This window comes from Oryza glaberrima, chromosome 3 (assembly GCF_000147395.1).
Source record: "Oryza glaberrima chromosome 3, OglaRS2, whole genome shotgun sequence".
NCBI classification, from domain to species: Eukaryota; Viridiplantae; Streptophyta; class Magnoliopsida; order Poales; family Poaceae; genus Oryza; species Oryza glaberrima.
Genome location: NC_068328.1, coordinates 28,201,160 through 28,219,407, shown reverse-complemented (window position 1 = coordinate 28,219,407; position 18,248 = coordinate 28,201,160). Strand labels below are relative to the sequence as shown.

At 43.2% G+C, this 18,248-nt stretch overlaps 1 protein-coding gene across 3 annotated transcripts; it reads left to right on the top strand.

Moving 5' to 3' along the window:
- Positions 1–1,451: 1,451 nt before the first annotated feature.
- Positions 1,452–17,880, top strand: LOC127766808 (coatomer subunit alpha-1). Of its 3 annotated transcripts, none has more exons than XM_052291959.1 (3): positions 1,452–1,812; positions 2,399–2,893; positions 3,635–6,879. In XM_052291959.1, the coding sequence occupies exons 1-3, from the start codon at positions 1,605–1,607 to the stop codon at positions 6,586–6,588; spliced, it is 3,657 nt and encodes a 1,218-aa protein (XP_052147919.1). In that variant the 5' UTR covers positions 1,452–1,604; the 3' UTR covers positions 6,589–6,879. The 3 variants fall into 3 exon arrangements, with proteins under 3 accessions (XP_052147919.1, XP_052147917.1, XP_052147916.1); XM_052291957.1 differs by lacking the exons at positions 2,399–2,893; positions 3,635–6,879 and adding exons at positions 13,760–14,254; positions 14,668–17,880 and having other exon boundaries at positions 1,453–1,812; XM_052291956.1 differs by lacking the exons at positions 1,452–1,812; positions 2,399–2,893; positions 3,635–6,879 and adding exons at positions 12,731–13,074; positions 13,760–14,254; positions 14,668–17,880.
- The last annotated feature ends 368 nt before the right edge of the window (positions 17,881–18,248 follow it).

The following is an 18,248-nucleotide window of genomic DNA, read 5'->3' as shown; positions in this document are numbered from 1 at the left end:
TGTCAACGGGGGATACCCGTAGACCAGATAAATAGGGTATTAGGGTATGTTGGTACGATGATCTACACGATACGACATCAAAACAGACAAAATACAATGATTATATTGGTTAAGGCCCCTCGTAAGATAATAACCCTAATTCAGTTTATATGGGATTGGTATGGAAGACCACAGAATACAGAGAGAACATACAAACTCGTTGAGACCGACGAGATCCTAGTCGAGATTGTTCGATGAGATCTCCCGGCGGCTTCGGCTTGGGTCCTTAGGCTTCGAAAACTATGGTCGGCGTGTTGGCGCTATGATTCGATAATCCCGAACCCCTTCAGGGGTATGCCTTTTATACCGTGGATTGCCTTAGTCTCCAAGTTGAACTCGGAGACAATGAACCCTGCACGATATAGAATAGTACTAGTCCTTCCCGAGTAGGACTCTAGTAGTCTCCAGCTCGTAAGGATATTTCCTATGATATTTTATATATGTCCTTATCGCGTATGGAAACATATCTTGGGATATGAGGTATACCGATCTAGTATACTTGGTTAATTGTAGGATACGAGATATGTCTTATCCGTAATCCTAACAGATATTCATTTAGATTTGATCGTTTCTTAATATTAATACATTTAATAAAGGGTATTTTGTAAAATTTATAATGAGAGTAGGTGATGTGGCAAGTTCACTACGACCACTAACTTTTTTAAAAGCAATATAGACATGTGTTATTGGAACACTTTAATAGCAAACCAAACATTAACCAAAGTGCTTTTTAATAGGAGCTAAAGTACTTTTAAGGTATCGATAATTTGGTAAGGCATATATTTTTTTTTAAACATAGTACAAACACAAGCATTTATAACGTGCACACGGCACTCACCTTACCTCTATGAGCACGTCCGAAAGATTGGGTCGGTAAGATTGACGAAGTCACCACGAGCATTTCGTTGTTGGCGGGTTCATTATCTATCACTGAAAAATAATAACTAGCCATAATTATAAGCACTAACGTCAAGACTAGGACTTAAACTTAGGGGGTTGGTTTTACCACAAGAAATTTAGCCGGTTGAACTACAATAATATCAAATCAAAATGGGCCAACTATACTAATATCAAATCAAAATGGGCCAACTACGCTGATATCAAATCAAAATGGGCCTCTAGCCAGTTTGATTGATACAACAAGCACTCTTTTCGTCCAAAAATAAATCAACATAGATTCAAAGTGGTATTTCACCCGATACCAACATACTGAGTGACATTTTATCCGGTGCATCATATTAAGTGGCATTTCATCGAATCCCCACGTATAGAGTGGCATATTGTCCGTTCTCTCGGTTCTGGTGTTTAGGAAAACAGGGAAATACATCCGCCGTTGATTGCACCTTGAACGGCTAAGATCGGAAGTGACTGCTTAAGTGGCAATCTCACAACCATGCCATCCTCTCTCTCTCTCTCTCCCCTCCCTCCACCCCGCCCCAGATCCAGCGCCTCCCCTCTCCTCCGCTCGCCTCCGCCTCCGGGGCTAGGGGTTCGCCTCCGCCGCCGCTGCCGCCGCGCCCGCCGTCGCCGGAGACGACGATCAGGGGCGGGAGGGCCAAGCGAAGATGCTGACCAAGTTCGAGACGAAGAGCAACCGGGTGAAGGGGCTGAGCTTCCACCCGCGGCGGCCATGGATCCTGGCCAGCCTCCACAGCGGGGTGATCCAGATGTGGGACTACCGCATGGGCACCCTCCTCGACCGCTTCGACGAGCACGACGGCCCCGTCCGCGGCGTCCACTTCCACGCCACGCAGCCGCTCTTCGTCTCCGGAGGTGAGTAGACCCGCTAGATCTCTCTCCCTCGCGGGGCGGCGGGCATGGGCTTCGTGGCGTGTTGCTTGTTTCGCTCGGATCCTGCCCTGGATCGGAGGACGTCTCGAGGCCTCTAGTTGTCTCTGTGATCCGATTAGATCGCGTTTGATTTGGAGTGGTGGTTGGTTGTCAAGGATCCTGGTTGGTGGGTTGGGTTAGTCGGATCTAGTGCTTGCGAGCTTTATCATATCTGCTTACGCTGAACTGTTCGGTGGATTGTTGGTTTGTAACCTTCAGGGGCCATTTGGTTCATGTTTATGACCAGCAGGATGGCAGGATCTCCATCGATTTTACAATCTTTTCATACATGAGAGTCGATCTATAGCTTTAACCGAAGAGTAGCAGCTTCCATGGTTGTATTTCTGATACCATAGCAATGGTGGGGTTGGCAATCATGGAACATTTGGATTGTTGGAACTTGAAACTAAGTCACACACCAGTTTCATCTGTATTGTTGGCATAACAGTGGCCCATATGATTTGGAACTGTCATAAAATAAGATCGAACAACTCCTGAACTCTTCTAAGTTTTCCGTGATGCATTGCAGGTGATGATTACAAGATTAAGGTATGGAATTACAAGACACACCGTTGCCTCTTCACGCTTCATGGCCACCTTGACTACATTCGCACGGTGCAATTCCACCACGAGTGCCCGTGGATCGTAAGTGCCAGTGATGACCAGACAATCCGGATCTGGAACTGGCAGTCACGCACATGTGTGGCTGTGCTCACTGGGCATAACCATTATGTCATGTGTGCATCTTTCCACCCTAAGGAGGATCTGGTTGTTTCAGCATCTCTTGATCAGACTGTCCGTGTCTGGGATATTAGTGCTTTGAGGAAGAAGTCAGTGTCACCTGCGGATGACATCCTGCGCCTCACCCAGATGAACACAGATCTGTTTGGAGGTGTTGACGCGGTTGTAAAATATGTGTTGGAAGGGCATGATCGTGGGGTCAACTGGGCTTCATTTCATCCCACGTTGCCACTAATTGTTTCTGGGGCAGATGATCGGCAAGTGAAGATATGGAGAATGAATGGTAATACTGCTACTACATCCTTTTTTTTTCCTTAGATAAACAACTTCATTATTTTTGTTTGCATCCATCATTTTTCATAGAACAGAGCTACAGAATTATGCATCTGCTTTTATTATGAATTATTTTGTGTTCCTTGATTTGTCTTTCTTTGACAGAAGAACTAATTAGCGTTTCCCCCATGTCTACATTAATCTGAACTAACTTGTCAGCAAACAAGCAGAATGCAAGAGATGTTTCCAGTTAGTAAACTAGTGCCAGTAGGACTAAAGGTGGTTATTGTTGCTGTATAGCACTTTACTTTTCTGTATATTGTTCAAACTTAAAAAAAATAAAAAGTATATGCATGCCAGCAATCAAAATATTTGAACTAGCTAAATAACCATGCATTGCTACTTGCTACAGGCAAGATGAATTGTACATGTGCTAATATTGTTTGAAACAAATGAATTATGAATTTTTCATTCAACACACCCTTCATCTTTGTTATTCTAGGTACAAGTAGCACTAATGATTTTTACATTACTCTACATATATATGTGTCAGTTTTACCACCGTAGACCTTTCTGTGATAAGCTTGATTTAGAGATGAGAATAAGATATTAACAAACTAAAGAACTTCAAGGAAGTAAAAAAGATGTGATGCAAACTTTGTGGGGTGTGGAACATTCACTTCCACTATCACCATTGCATTATTTAAAGGGATAATAGGTGATGCAATCTAAATGTGCTGTTTTTTGACAGACACCAAGGCTTGGGAAGTTGATACTTTGCGGGGGCACATGAATAACGTGTCCTGTGTGATGTTCCATGCAAAGCAAGACATCATAGTGTCCAACTCAGAGGACAAAAGCATTCGCATCTGGGATGCCACAAAGCGAACCGGTATTCAAACGTTCAGGCGGGAGCATGATCGTTTCTGGATTCTTTCTGCTCACCCTGAGATGAATCTTCTTGCCGCTGGTCATGACAGTGGTATGATTGTGTTTAAATTGGAGAGGGAACGTCCAGCTTTCTCTGTGAGTGGTGATACTGTTTTCTATGTGAAGGACCGTTTTCTTCGTTTTTTTGAATTCACCACACAGAAGGAAGTTCAGCTTGCTCCAATAAGAAGACCTGGATCAGTGAGCTTGAACCAGTCACCCAAGACACTATCTTACAGTCCAACTGAAAATGCTGTCCTGATTTGCTCTGATGTGGATGGAGGCTCATACGAACTCTACATTGTTCCCAAGGATTCTGCTGGCAGGGCTGACTATTTGCAGGATGCAAAGAAGGGAGCTGGTGGGTCAGCTGTTTTCGTGGCACGCAACAGGTTTGCAGTCCTTGAGAAGAGTAGCAATCAAGTTTTGGTGAGGAATCTTAAGAACGAAATTGTAAAGAAAAGCCCTCTTCCTATTGCCACGGATGCAATTTATTATGCTGGGACTGGTAGCTTGCTGTGCAAAGCCGAAGACCGAGTGACCATCTTTGATCTGCAGCAAAGGTTAATTCTTGGCGAGCTCCAGGCACCTTCTGTTAAATATGTTGTTTGGTCGAGTGATATGGAATCTGTCGCACTGCTGAGCAAGCATGCGGTGATTATAGCAAACAAGAAGCTCGTCCATCGCTGTACACTCCACGAAACCATTCGTGTGAAAAGTGGTGCCTGGGATGAGAATGGTGTGTTTATTTACACTACCCTGAATCATATCAAGTATTGCCTTCCCAATGGAGATAGTGGAATTATTAAAACCCTCGATGTTCCTATATACATAACAAGGGTTATTGGGAACAATATATTCTGTCTAGATCGTGATGGTAAGAACAAGCTGGTCACAGTTGATGCATCTGAGTACATTTTCAAGCTGGCCCTTCTACGCAAACGGTATGATCATGTGATGAGTATGATCAAGAATTCCCAGCTGTGTGGGCAAGCTGTGATTTCTTATTTACAACAGAAAGGCTTTCCAGAAGTTGCCCTCCACTTTGTGAAAGATGAGAAGACAAGATTTAACCTTGCTCTTGAGAGTGGTAACATCCAAATCGCAGTTGCTTCTGCAAAAGAGATTGATGACAAGGATCACTGGTACAGGTTGGGAATTGAGGCCCTGAGGCAGGGAAATGTTGGTATTGTGGAATATGCATACCAACGTACGAAGAATTTTGAGAGGCTTGCTTTCCTATATCTTATTACTGGTTACATGGACAAGGTGGGGTTCATGTGCAAAATTGCTGGACAGAACAATAACCTGATGGGTCAATTCCACAATGCTCTGTATCTTGGTGATGCTATGAAGAGAGTTGAGATCCTAGAGAATGCTGGACAGCTACCTCTTGCCTATATTACTGCTACCACCCATGGGCTCACAGAAATTGCTGATAGGCTTTCCGCTGAGCTGGGTGAAAATATTCCTTCTCTTCCTGAAGGAAAAGCTCGCTCTCTTTTGATCCCCCCTGCTCCTCTCACAGCCAGTGGTGATTGGCCATTGCTTCGGGTGATGCGTGGTATCTTTGAGGGTGGACTGGATGCTACTGGGAAGGCTGAACTTGAGGAAGACGATGAAGCTGCTGGTGCTGACTGGGGTGATGAGGACCTGGATATTGTTGATGCAAGCGAAGCGATGGCGAATGGTGGTGACGGTTTTGATGCTGAGGAGGGTGAAGCAAATGAGGAGGATGGCGAGGAAGGTGGTTGGGACCTAGAAGATCTGGAACTTCCGCCTGAAGCAGAGACCCCTAAAAATGCTGGCAATGCACGCTCAGCGGTCTTCGTTGCTCCTCCACCAGGCATGCCTGTCAGCCTGATTTGGACTCAGAAATCTTCTCTTGCTGGGGAGCATGCAGCAGCAGGGAACTTTGACACTGCAATGAGGTTGCTTAGTCGCCAGTTGGGCATAAAAAACTTTGCTCCCCTCAAGCCCCTGTTTCTTGATCTGCACATGGGCAGCCACTCATATCTTCGTGCACTTGCAACTGCCCCCATCATACCAGTTGCTGTTGAGAAAGGTTGGAGCGAGTCTGCAAGTCCTAATGTGAGAGGCCCTCCTGCACTTGTTTTCACCTTCCCACAAATGGAAGACAGACTCAAGGCTGCCTATAAGGCCACCACAGATGGTAAGTTCCCAGAAGCCCTGAGGCAGTTCCTTAGCATCTTGCATACCATCCCTCTTATCGTGGTAGACTCGAGGAGGGAAGTGGATGAAGTGAAAGAGTTGATCGAGATTGTGAGGGAGTATGTTCTTGGCCTGAGGATGGAACTTAAGAGGAAGGAGCTGAGAGATGATGTCAACCGCCAACAAGAATTGGCGGCTTACTTCACTAACTGCAAGCTTCAGAGAGTTCATATGAGGCTTGTGCTTGGAAGCGCTATGGGTCTGTGCTACAAGCAAAAGAACTTCGCTACTGCAGAGCACTTTGCAAGGATGCTTCTGGAGAACAACCCTAATGAGGCCCAGGCAAGGAGGGCTCGACAGGTGCAGCAGCAGTGCAGTGGCAAGAAGGATAGCTCTGAGCTGAACTATGACTACAGAAATCCATTTGTTGTCTGTGGCGCCACATATGTTCCAATCTACCGTGGCCAGAAGGATGTTTCCTGCCCGTACTGTGGATCCCGGTTTGTTACTTCGATCGAAGGGCAGCTTTGTACCATATGTGAGCTTGCCGTGGTTGGTGCAGATGCTTCAGGCCTCCTCTGCTCGCCCACACAGTTGAGATAAGTGGTGCTAAGGTAGAGCTCCCCTATTTTCTTTTAGTCTCTTAAAATTCTAGGGATTCTCTATCTCACATTTTAGCTGCATGTTTACTGATTGAGGAGTGTATACATGGTCGTGTTTTTGTATCTTCTCCCCCTCATTTCCCTCGATTTTTGTTTGCCTTGAGGCAGCTGTTACACTTGTCATATATGGACTTTTGATCATCTCATGGTGGCCTATGCGCCTACCCCTGGACAATTGATGTACCAATATTACTTTCACTCTTGGAAATTTTTTGTCGTGGTGTTACTTTCATTGTCATCCTATTGAGCTACTTTCTCGCATTATTTTGTTCATTCTGTTGCTTGTGATTGTCACCGTCCACGCTTGCTTTTGTTACACTGTGTGTTCACAATGTTGATCACCTTAAGATTGTTTGGTTAACAAAGAATTGTGATACTTGTTTATGCTCCTTTTAGGAGTAGCAAATGATCTGTGTGTTGTAAATCTTCAAGAGGGCTGTTCAGTTCCAAATTGGTTGTTCATTGCCAACTTTGGCCTAAACTAGGACCTGCAGGATTATAGTTTGTTAGGTGGTGTTTGGATCCAGGCAATATATCCTATGCACACAGGCCCTCACGTGCACACCAACTAAAAAATGTCACCAAAAAATTTAGAAAAAATCATACACATACTTTCAATTGTATTACACCTAGGGTTAAAATCTTAACGTCAAATTCATTATATTTTAGCCTAAAAAAAACAAAAAATCTGACAGTTTTAAGGTTGTAATTTTGTCAGAATTTTATCTTTTTTGTTATTCTCTATGTAGAATGAATTTGAAGATGCGACTTTGCACGTAGATGTAATACTATTGAAAGTACATGTATGAATTTTTCTAGAATTTTTTGTGATAATTTTTAGTTGGTGTACACGGTGTGTACACGCGAGGGCCTGTGTGCATGGGATACGCTCCCTTGGATCCAGGGACTTAACTTTAGTCCATGTATTTAGACACAATTTAGAGTATTAAATATAGACTACTTACAAAACTAATTACATAAATGAAAGCTAATTTGCGAGACAAATTTTTAAGCCTAATTAATTCATAATTAGAGAATATTTACTGTAGCATCACATAGGCTAATCATGGATTAATTAGGCTCAATAGATTCGTCTCGCGAATTAGTCCAAGATTATGGATGGGTTTTATTAATAGTCTACGTTTAATATTTATAATTAGTGTCCAAACATCCGATATAATATGGATTTAAAAGTTTTAGTACCATCTAACAGGTCCTTAGAACGTACTGCTGCAGTTCTATTTTTCGTTGCTTCTGCTGTGGCACAATAGAACAATGTCGTAGCCTGGACAGTGTTTTGAGCAGTAAACTATGCAATGCCATAGCATGTCATGTGTTAACTTCTGAGAAAAAGTTATATAGGTGAGAAAAAAAAATCCGGTGCTCCCAAGTAGGAGAGAGAACTTTACCCAAATGCTGGGAAAAGATTTCCCTTGTATTGTTGTCGCAGTGTAAACTTGGGTACTGGAAAAAAAAAACAGCAATTCTCCCCCAGCAAACTACCGTTGCACCTAAAAATGCACATATGTAATAGAAACTTATAATTATCATTGATCTAAAAATAAAAAAAATAAATGTATGAGATTTTTTCACGTCATCAAGAGTAAAAAATTTACACTCGGGTGCTATTTTTTGAATCCATCTAGGTTTCTACTGCTTATATGATTTACATTACATATTTTCCCATACTCCCTTCGTACTAAAATATAACCTCATATAGAATTCAAAAGTTATCTCAAATATAAAATTCAAAAGTTATCTCAAATGTAGCATATAACAACTTATAGAATTCAAGATTTGTCTCAAATATAGCAAAATAGTATTAGTAATAGGTTGTATTTTTTCTAGTAAGCTACCCATATTACCTAACTATTCCTTGTTTTAATTATAGTCAGTACATGCACATCATCTATCCTAAGATGGCAAATAAGTCTTTCTACCCTTCTCCTTAATATCTATCCTAAGATGGCAAATAAGTCTTTCTACCCTTCTCCTTAATAGCCATGTCAAGAGTTAAAATTCTCTATATTCTGAGATGGAGGGAGTAAATGACTAAAAAAACACTTTACATCCAAGGTATTGGGCATAGGCTTTTTGGGGGCAAAGTACAAATAGACACATTAAGTTCATGTTAGAAAAGTTAAAAATATATATAGATTGTCCTAACTGAAAAATATAGGCCTAGCTTTGTTCGGCGTCAAACCCCTATGCTCTTAGACGCGGTAATCATTCATTAGTGAACGGATAAATTCCTTCCATGCTACTGGAAATTTACCACATTTTAGTCTCTTGTTTGCTGCTTATTCTCTTATTAACAATGGATAGTGAGACAACTCTAACCAACTCCAACATGCACACAAAGAAATCAAGGAACACAGGCCACTATCTTCACTCCTTTGATAAATCAGCAAATCGGTGACCCTAACCTTAAAGGTGGTGCCATTGATTGCTTCATTGGCGAACTGGGAATCTTGCAAACGAAATAACCTCCAACAAGAGATGTAAAAAGAGCAAAAGAATTTAACCAAACCTGATTCAAGAAACATCATGGGAGAAATATCCTAGATTGATAATAGGAGGATGTAATTGGAATAAATCCTAAGATGGGTACCCTTTCCCTCGTCACCGCTCAGAATGCCGGGGACTGGACCGGGGAGGGGACGCATTTAGCTGCCTTAAAATGTTAAAACTCATTTTAATAGTTTATTTTGGTGCATATAAATGAAAATCAAAACATAGCATACGCAAATATAATAAATCAAACGTCTTTAATCCCAAACCATGCACCCACGTAACAACATTTTATGCAAATGAAATGCAAGGAAAAATATTTTTATCAAAGCAAAATTGATTTTCCTAATCACAAATAAATACTAAGTACATTTTAGTAAATCTTTAGATGTTATTATAATATACGAACAATACATAAAAATGTTAACACTCATGACTATTTTTCATACATGGAGGAAAGGTACAAAGCATGCTGGGGCCTGGGGCTAAGACAACTCGATCCGAAGTAAAACAAACAGACTTCACAAAAACATTTTATAATCTTTACCATTATTGTGATGCCCCAGCAACTCAGTCAAATTAGAATTTTAAACCAAGATCTAAACAAATAATCTTTTCCCACTTATTGTAGTTAAATCACCCATAAATAAACTGTGAAGACTTTTGGCAAAATACATCACATAGCCCGATGACCTTATAGAAAATATTATACTTCAATAAGATTAGCTTAACATGGATTAGAAACTTATTAAATTCTACCATTGAAATAGAAATTTAACTTCATTCAATTTGTTCATCATCGACGCAACATCCAAGAAGAAAATGAAGTAGTGAAAACTTCAAAATGATGTACATAAATTCATATGCGCTAAATTATTTTTGGTTTTTTTTTATTTTCCATTCATGATGACTTGGAAGTAGAGATGTCAATGGGGACCCGTGACCCGACACCCGACGGATTTTTACTCTATTAGGAGCTAATCATGTTCTAACTCTTATACCCATGGGTCTACTGACGGGCGAAAACTCTTAGCCGTTAGGCACATGGGTATGGTCCGTTCTTTACACGCCCGTACCCACCAACCCGTGGGCAAAAAAAACCCCCGTAGATTGAGCCTAAAATTTTGAGTAACATAGGTCTCAACGACTACTAAATCATAGCATAAAACTCCTTTCACCTCTTAAGCTTTGTTCTAGTCTAGTTATATGAAATTATTATTTGATTTTTTTTATTATGCAATGTGGTTGTAGAATTTTTTTACTCGCCTTTGAACACTCATCTCTCACCATATTTCTTTCTCGCTAATCGTTGAACGTATACGGTCCCTCTTGTGCCGACTAAGCCAAACCGACCAAATCTTTCAGGGCTGACCAAAGATTTCAAGCTATCAATCCTCCTAGCTCCTCCCTGATACCACGGTACCCCCGACAATCCCGTTCCATCACCACACGGCTTGAGGTCGCAATATTAGAGTAATGCCATGAAATGAGCTTGCAACCCTCGCATAAACCTTCCTGTTGCACTCCTTTTCCTCAACTCGCCCCATTCTATTCCAACTTGAGGGAGCTCATGGCTCTCTCTCTTGCCAGGAATAAAGGAGCCATCGTTGGTGCTGGTAAGCACAAGAGCCTATCACAACGTCCTCGGTGAAATCACCTTTCAACCATGTGCATCACCTTTTTCCCCATGTTGCACTGATCTCGTTTTCCCCTTCCCGAATAGCCGCGCCTATCAACATTGTTCGTATCGTTGCCGAAGCACCACTGCTACCTCCCGCCATCACTAAGTGCGGGAAAAGCCCTTCTAAGTGAGAAAATCCCTAGCCTGCTTACGGTTTCCCTATTCCCTATGCATGTAGTTGCTAGAGCTATTGCCGTTCTACCACCCGAGCACTGCCTACCCACCACCATAAGCATCATGGCCACAGCTTTTCAGGAGCTCGTCGCCCGTCGTCCTCTAGCCACTCTATGATGTGCCTACTGCACCCGAAGGGACCACGGAGGTCCCCTGGGCATGCCTTGGCTCTTGGCTGAGCGCGCCACTTATTACACTCCTCTTATTTGTGGTTGAAGATAAGGACCTATTCAAGATTTTTAGAAAGCTTAGGGACCAAGTTCCATAATATCTAGCCACTGACATGACATGTAGGCCCAAAGAGTTATATGCAAAGGTGTTAGTCATCTCTAATCGCTAGTCATTGATTACTGAAATTGAATTAGAGCCTAGATGCACTTTAAATTTCATGTGCTAGCTTTTTTATAGTAAATAAACTAGGTGGATATATCTATATATAAAGTATTATATAGATTTGGATGATAAACTGGAATATGTCATAGCGAGAGCATACCATGAATCACCAATTTAATTCATGAAGGCTTTCGTCCTCACAACCCATCTAGTCCCCCTTCCCTTCCCTATTGTCTTTAGCACCCTTGTCGATGGTGAGGAGGCCCTTCTATTTTGTTGTTAGGAATATTTTAGATTTGTTTTTCAAATAAAGTATTTACAAGATTAGATCTAATATAGTGATATACTGTCTAGGTCTTTTGTCCCTTCCATTTATGGAATTATGTTGTTTACCACCTTTAACCTTTTCTGATGTCTATCGTTTTCTCTTGGTTGTTGATGAAGACTCGGGAAGGATCGTCCATCAAGTTATCTTATTCCAATCGATAATGCACTTATTGATTCATCGGCGAAACAATTGCAGTAACCAACGCTCATTCCTATACTACTGTACCTGCCAAAATCGGCAAGTATTATGGTTGTGCTTGTTTGCTTGCATCTGTTGTGACATTTTAAGACATGGAAACTCTTTGTTCTACTAGCATAAGTATAAACCATGGTTATAACCCGCCTTATAAATTCCTTTTTTCTACTAGCATGGTTATAATTTTTTATATGATATATCCTGTTTTTTAAATATAAATGACATAACTACAAAAGGTAAGGCCTCTTGAAACAAAGGATTTATATAGAAATTTCATAGGATTTAAATCCTATAGGAAATTTTCCTATTTAGCCCTTTGATTCAAATAATTGAAGCTTTCCAAAACCTATGAAATTCCTATGGAATGACACATTGCATGTGGATTTTAGAGGAAATTTTTAGCAAGAGCTCCAACCTCTTGGAAAATGTCCTTTGAGTCTATCTCTCTCATTCGATTCATGCGTTTTTTTTCTGCGCTCTAATCAAACGACCATTCATGTGTATTGCAATCCTCTGTTTTACACTTCAATTCCTATCAGAATCCTGTCTTTTTTATATTCCTACATTTCTTTTAACCATGCGATTCAAACGGCCCTAAACCTTTTTTTTTTCTCTACTGCTACTGACAAGTCAAAAACGCTGCCTTCGTACTGAAGCTACAGTATTCATCAGGTACCTTACGGACCAAGCTGACTCACCCCTAAACAAGTCTACCCCAATCTGACAACCCGGCCACACCGGAACCAACGGCCCAGATCTCCCCGTCTCCAGAATCCAACGGCGGCCAAGCCTCCCACCACCTCACCACCGCGTCCGAAACCCAGATCTCTCCCCCCACTTCTTCCTCCTCCCACCCCGAGATCTCAAAAACACCTTCGTCCTCTCCACCCAACGCCATACCACCCCCCCCCTCCCCCCTCTCTCTCCTCCGCGCGCCTCAGCGGCGAGGGGTTTCGCCGCCGCCGCCGCCGTCGCGCCGGGGGGACGGCTAGAGAAGATGCTGACCAAGTTCGAGACGAAGAGCAACCGGGTGAAGGGGCTGAGCTTCCACCCGCGGCGGCCATGGATCCTGGCCAGCCTCCACAGCGGGGTGATCCAGATGTGGGACTACCGCATGGGCACCCTCCTCGACCGCTTCGACGAGCACGACGGCCCCGTCCGCGGCGTCCACTTCCACGCCACGCAGCCGCTCTTCGTCTCCGGAGGTAAACATCGATTCCTCCCTGCCTAGATCTCGCCCGCCTCGAGCATTTTTTTTTTCGCTGTGGTGGTTCGCCGCTCGCGGGGTCGGGTGTGGCGTCGACGCGTGTTTGGTCGAATCCTCCTTCTCGGATTTGGAGGACGTCTCGCGTGGCCGTTAGATTTCCGCGTGATCCATTTCATGGTGCAATGAGGACACTCGAGGTAGATACCACGCGTACATGGTTTGCGATTAGATCGCGTTTCGTGTACAGTGGTGGTTGTGCAAGTGATCCTCGTTGGTTGGATCTGGTGCTGGTTCTATTCTCTTAGCTTAAGATGAACTGTTTGGTGAATTGTTAGTTTGAAACCTTCATGTGACATTTTGTTTCTATTTATGACCGGGATCTCCATCGATTTTGCAATCCTTCCGTAGAAGAGATATGATAGGAAGTAGAATGAGTCGATGTGTAGCCCTCAACCAGAGAGAATCAGCTTTTGTAGTGTGAATCTGATACAAGTAGCAAGTTAGCGATGGCAAGGTGCCATCATGGACCTTTGGAATTTGTTGAAACCTGGACTTTGGGATCTGTTGAAACTTGAAACGAAGTCATACTGGTGTCCGGTCGTATTGCTCGGTGGACTAATATGATTGGGATGCGGAATGGTTGAACTTCTGAATTATTCTAAGATTGCTGTGATGCATTGCAGGTGATGATTACAAGATTAAGGTGTGGAATTACAAGACACATCGCTGCCTCTTCACACTTCACGGGCACCTTGACTATATTCGCACCGTGCAATTCCACCACGAATACCCATGGATAGTAAGTGCTAGTGATGACCAGACAATCCGGATCTGGAACTGGCAGTCACGCACATGTGTAGCTGTGCTGACTGGACATAACCACTATGTCATGTGCGCATCATTCCATCCCAAGGAGGACCTGGTTGTGTCAGCATCACTGGATCAGACTGTCCGTGTTTGGGATATTGGTGCTTTGAGGAAGAAGACGGTGTCACCTGCAGATGACATCCTGCGTCTCACCCAGATGAACACAGATCTGTTTGGAGGTGTTGATGCAGTTGTAAAATATGTGTTGGAAGGGCATGACCGTGGGGTGAACTGGGCATCATTTCACCCCACATTGCCACTCATTGTTTCCGGGGCAGATGACCGACAAGTGAAGCTATGGAGAATGAATGGTAATACTGCTACAAGGCCCTAAACTTTTCTATTACCATTTTCCATGGATAAACGCTTGCATATTTGTGTTTTTATTCATTTGTCCTTCCATATATTATTACTACAAACTATGGATTTGATTTTATTATGAATTCCTTTTGTTTTCTTCAATTTATCATACTTTCACAGAAGTAGTAATTACCGAACAAGCTGAATGCAAGAAACATGCTTCACAATTACTCAATTAGTAACTAGCTCCTGACCTCTAGTTTGTCACTTTGGTTGGAATGAAAGGTGGTCATTCTTGTTGCATAGCACTTCATTCTTCTGCATATTGCTAGACTGGCCAAACACAAAACTATATGCATATGCAGCAAACCGCTATTGAGGTATTTGAATTAATGTAATCTAAATGTGCTATTTTTTTGGACAGACACGAAGGCTTGGGAAGTTGATACTTTGCGGGGACACATGAATAATGTGTCATGCGTGATGTTCCATGCTAAGCAAGACATCATTGTGTCCAACTCAGAGGACAAAAGCATTCGCATCTGGGATGCCACAAAGCGAACCGGTATTCAAACGTTCAGGCGGGAACATGATCGTTTCTGGATTCTTTCTGCTCACCCTGAGATGAATCTTCTTGCCGCTGGTCATGACAGTGGTATGATTGTGTTTAAATTGGAGAGGGAACGTCCAGCTTTCTCTGTGAGTGGAGATACTGTTTTCTATGTGAAGGACCGTTTTCTTCGTTTTTTTGAATTCACCACACAGAAGGAAGTTCAGCTTGCTCCAATAAGAAGACCTGGATCAGTGAGCTTGAACCAGTCACCCAAGACACTATCTTGCAGTCCAACTGAAAATGCTGTCCTGATTTGCTCTGATGTGGATGGAGGCTCATACGAACTCTACATTGTTCCCAAGGATTCTGCTGGCAGGGCTGACTATTTGCAGGATGCAAAGAAGGGAGCTGGTGGGTCAGCTGTTTTCGTGGCACGCAACAGGTTTGCAGTCCTTGAGAAGAGTAGCAATCAAGTTTTGGTGAAGAATCTTAAGAATGAAATCGTAAAGAAAAGCCCTCTTCCTATTGCCACGGATGCAATTTATTATGCTGGGACTGGTAACTTGCTGTGCAAAGCCGAAGACCGAGTGACCATCTTTGATCTGCAGCAAAGGTTAATTCTTGGTGAGCTCCAGGCACCTTCTGTTAAATATGTTGTTTGGTCGAGTGATATGGAATCTGTCGCACTGCTGAGCAAGCATGCGGTGGTTATAGCAAACAAGAAGCTCGTCCATCGCTGTACACTCCACGAAACCATTCGTGTGAAAAGTGGTGCCTGGGATGAGAATGGTGTGTTTATTTACACTACCCTGAATCATATCAAGTATTGCCTTCCCAATGGAGATAGTGGGATTATTAAAACCCTCGATGTTCCTATATACATAACAAGGGTTATTGGGAACAATATATTCTGTCTAGATCGTGATGGTAAGAACAAGCTGGTCACAGTTGATGCATCTGAGTACATTTTCAAGCTGGCCCTTCTACGCAAACGGTATGATCATGTGATGAGTATGATCAAGAATTCCCAGCTGTGTGGGCAAGCTGTGATTTCTTATTTACAACAGAAAGGCTTTCCAGAAGTTGCCCTCCACTTTGTGAAAGATGAGAAGACAAGATTTAACCTTGCTCTTGAGAGTGGTAACATCCAAATCGCAGTTGCTTCTGCAAAAGAGATTGATGACAAGGATCACTGGTACAGGTTGGGAATTGAGGCCCTGAGGCAGGGAAATGTTGGTATTGTGGAATATGCATACCAACGTACGAAGAATTTTGAGAGGCTTGCTTTCCTATATCTTATTACTGGTTACATGGACAAGGTGGGGTTCATGTGCAAAATTGCTGGACAGAACAATAACCTGATGGGTCAATTCCACAATGCTCTGTATCTTGGTGATGCTTTGAAGAGAGTTGAGATCCTAGAGAATGCTGGACAGCTACCTCTTGCTTATATTACTGCTACCACCCATGGGCTCACAGAAATTGCTGATAGGCTTGCCGCTGAGCTGGGTGAAAATATTCCTTCTCTTCCTGAAGGAAAAGCTCGCTCTCTTTTGATCCCCCCTGCTCCTCTCACAGCCAGTGGTGATTGGCCATTGCTTAGGGTGATGCGTGGTATCTTTGAGGGTGGACTGGACGCTACTGGGAAGGCTGAACTTGAGGAAGACGATGAAGCTGCTGGTGCTGACTGGGGTGATGAGGACCTGGATATTGTTGATGCAAGCGAAGCGATGGCGAATGGTGGTGACGGTTTTGATGCTGAGGAGGGTGAAGCAAATGAGGAGGATGGCGAGGAAGGTGGTTGGGACCTAGAAGATCTGGAACTTCCGCCTGAAGCAGAGACCCCTAAAAATGCTGGCAATGCACGCTCAGCGGTCTTCGTTGCTCCTCCACCAGGCATGCCTGTCAGCCTGATTTGGACTCAGAAATCTTCTCTTGCTGGGGAGCATGCAGCAGCAGGGAACTTTGACACTGCAATGAGGTTGCTTAGTCGCCAGTTGGGCATAAAAAACTTTGCTCCCCTCAAGCCCCTGTTTCTTGATCTGCACATGGGCAGCCACTCATATCTTCGTGCACTTGCAACTGCCCCCATCATACCAGTTGCTGTTGAGAAAGGTTGGAGCGAGTCTGCAAGTCCTAATGTGAGAGGCCCTCCTGCACTTGTTTTCACCTTCCCACAAATGGAAGACAGACTCAAGGCTGCCTATAAGGCCACCACAGATGGTAAGTTCCCAGAAGCCCTGAGGCAGTTCCTTAGCATCTTGCATACCATCCCTCTTATCGTGGTAGACTCGAGGAGGGAAGTGGATGAAGTGAAAGAGTTGATCGAGATTGTGAGGGAGTATGTTCTTGGCCTGAGGATGGAACTTAAGAGGAAGGAGCTGAGAGATGATGTCAACCGCCAACAAGAATTGGCGGCTTACTTCACTAACTGCAAGCTTCAGAGAGTTCATATGAGGCTTGTGCTTGGAAGCGCTATGGGTCTGTGCTACAAGCAAAAGAACTTCGCTACTGCAGAGCACTTTGCAAGGATGCTTCTGGAGAACAACCCTAATGAGGCCCAGGCAAGGAGGGCTCGACAGGTGCAGCAGCAGTGCAGTGGCAAGAAGGATAGCTCTGAGCTGAACTATGACTACAGAAATCCATTTGTTGTCTGTGGCGCCACGTATGTTCCAATCTACCGTGGCCAGAAGGATGTTTCCTGCCCGTACTGTGGCTCCCGGTTTGTTCCTTCCATCGAAGGGCAGCTTTGTACCATATGTGAGCTTGCCGTGGTTGGTGCAGATGCTTCAGGCCTCCTCTGCTCCCCTACGCAGTCGAGATAAGCGTCGGTAGATATGCTCCCTTATATTCTTTCTAGTCTCTCTTAAGACTTCGCTATGATATATTTTACCAGGATGTTTACTGATTGTAAGGAATAAGTAGTGTTATACATGGTTGAGTTTTTGTTTCACTTTTTCTCCATTTCCCTTGATTTTTGTTTGCCTCGAGGCTGTTGTTACACTTGATACATGCTTGAGGACTTCTGATCAGCTCATGCAAATGCTATGCTCGGACGTTATGTACCAATGTTTGTTTCACTCATGTAAACATTCGGCGTCGTGTTAGTTACATTCATTAGTAACTATGAATGTAACAGTTGCCAATGACCAAGTTAACAAATTACGCTTAGTGTTGTAAATTTCAATCCAGACGTGTGTGGATTGTGCTCGGGCAAGAACAGTTGATTAGTGAATTTTGCAGTTATTGAGGATAAGAAATGGATCAGTTGTCCTCTTCTTTGGTAAAGAAAAGTCCCAAGAAGATAAAAACAGGTGCATAAATCTACATGTTTGGCTTACCGGCCCGTTGCATTTGGTCCAACAAAAATTAGTTTGCCAGTGACTACCATAGCAATTTTATTGGTATAATAATGCAGTACATATGCTTATTTACACAGATGGTTTTGAAAA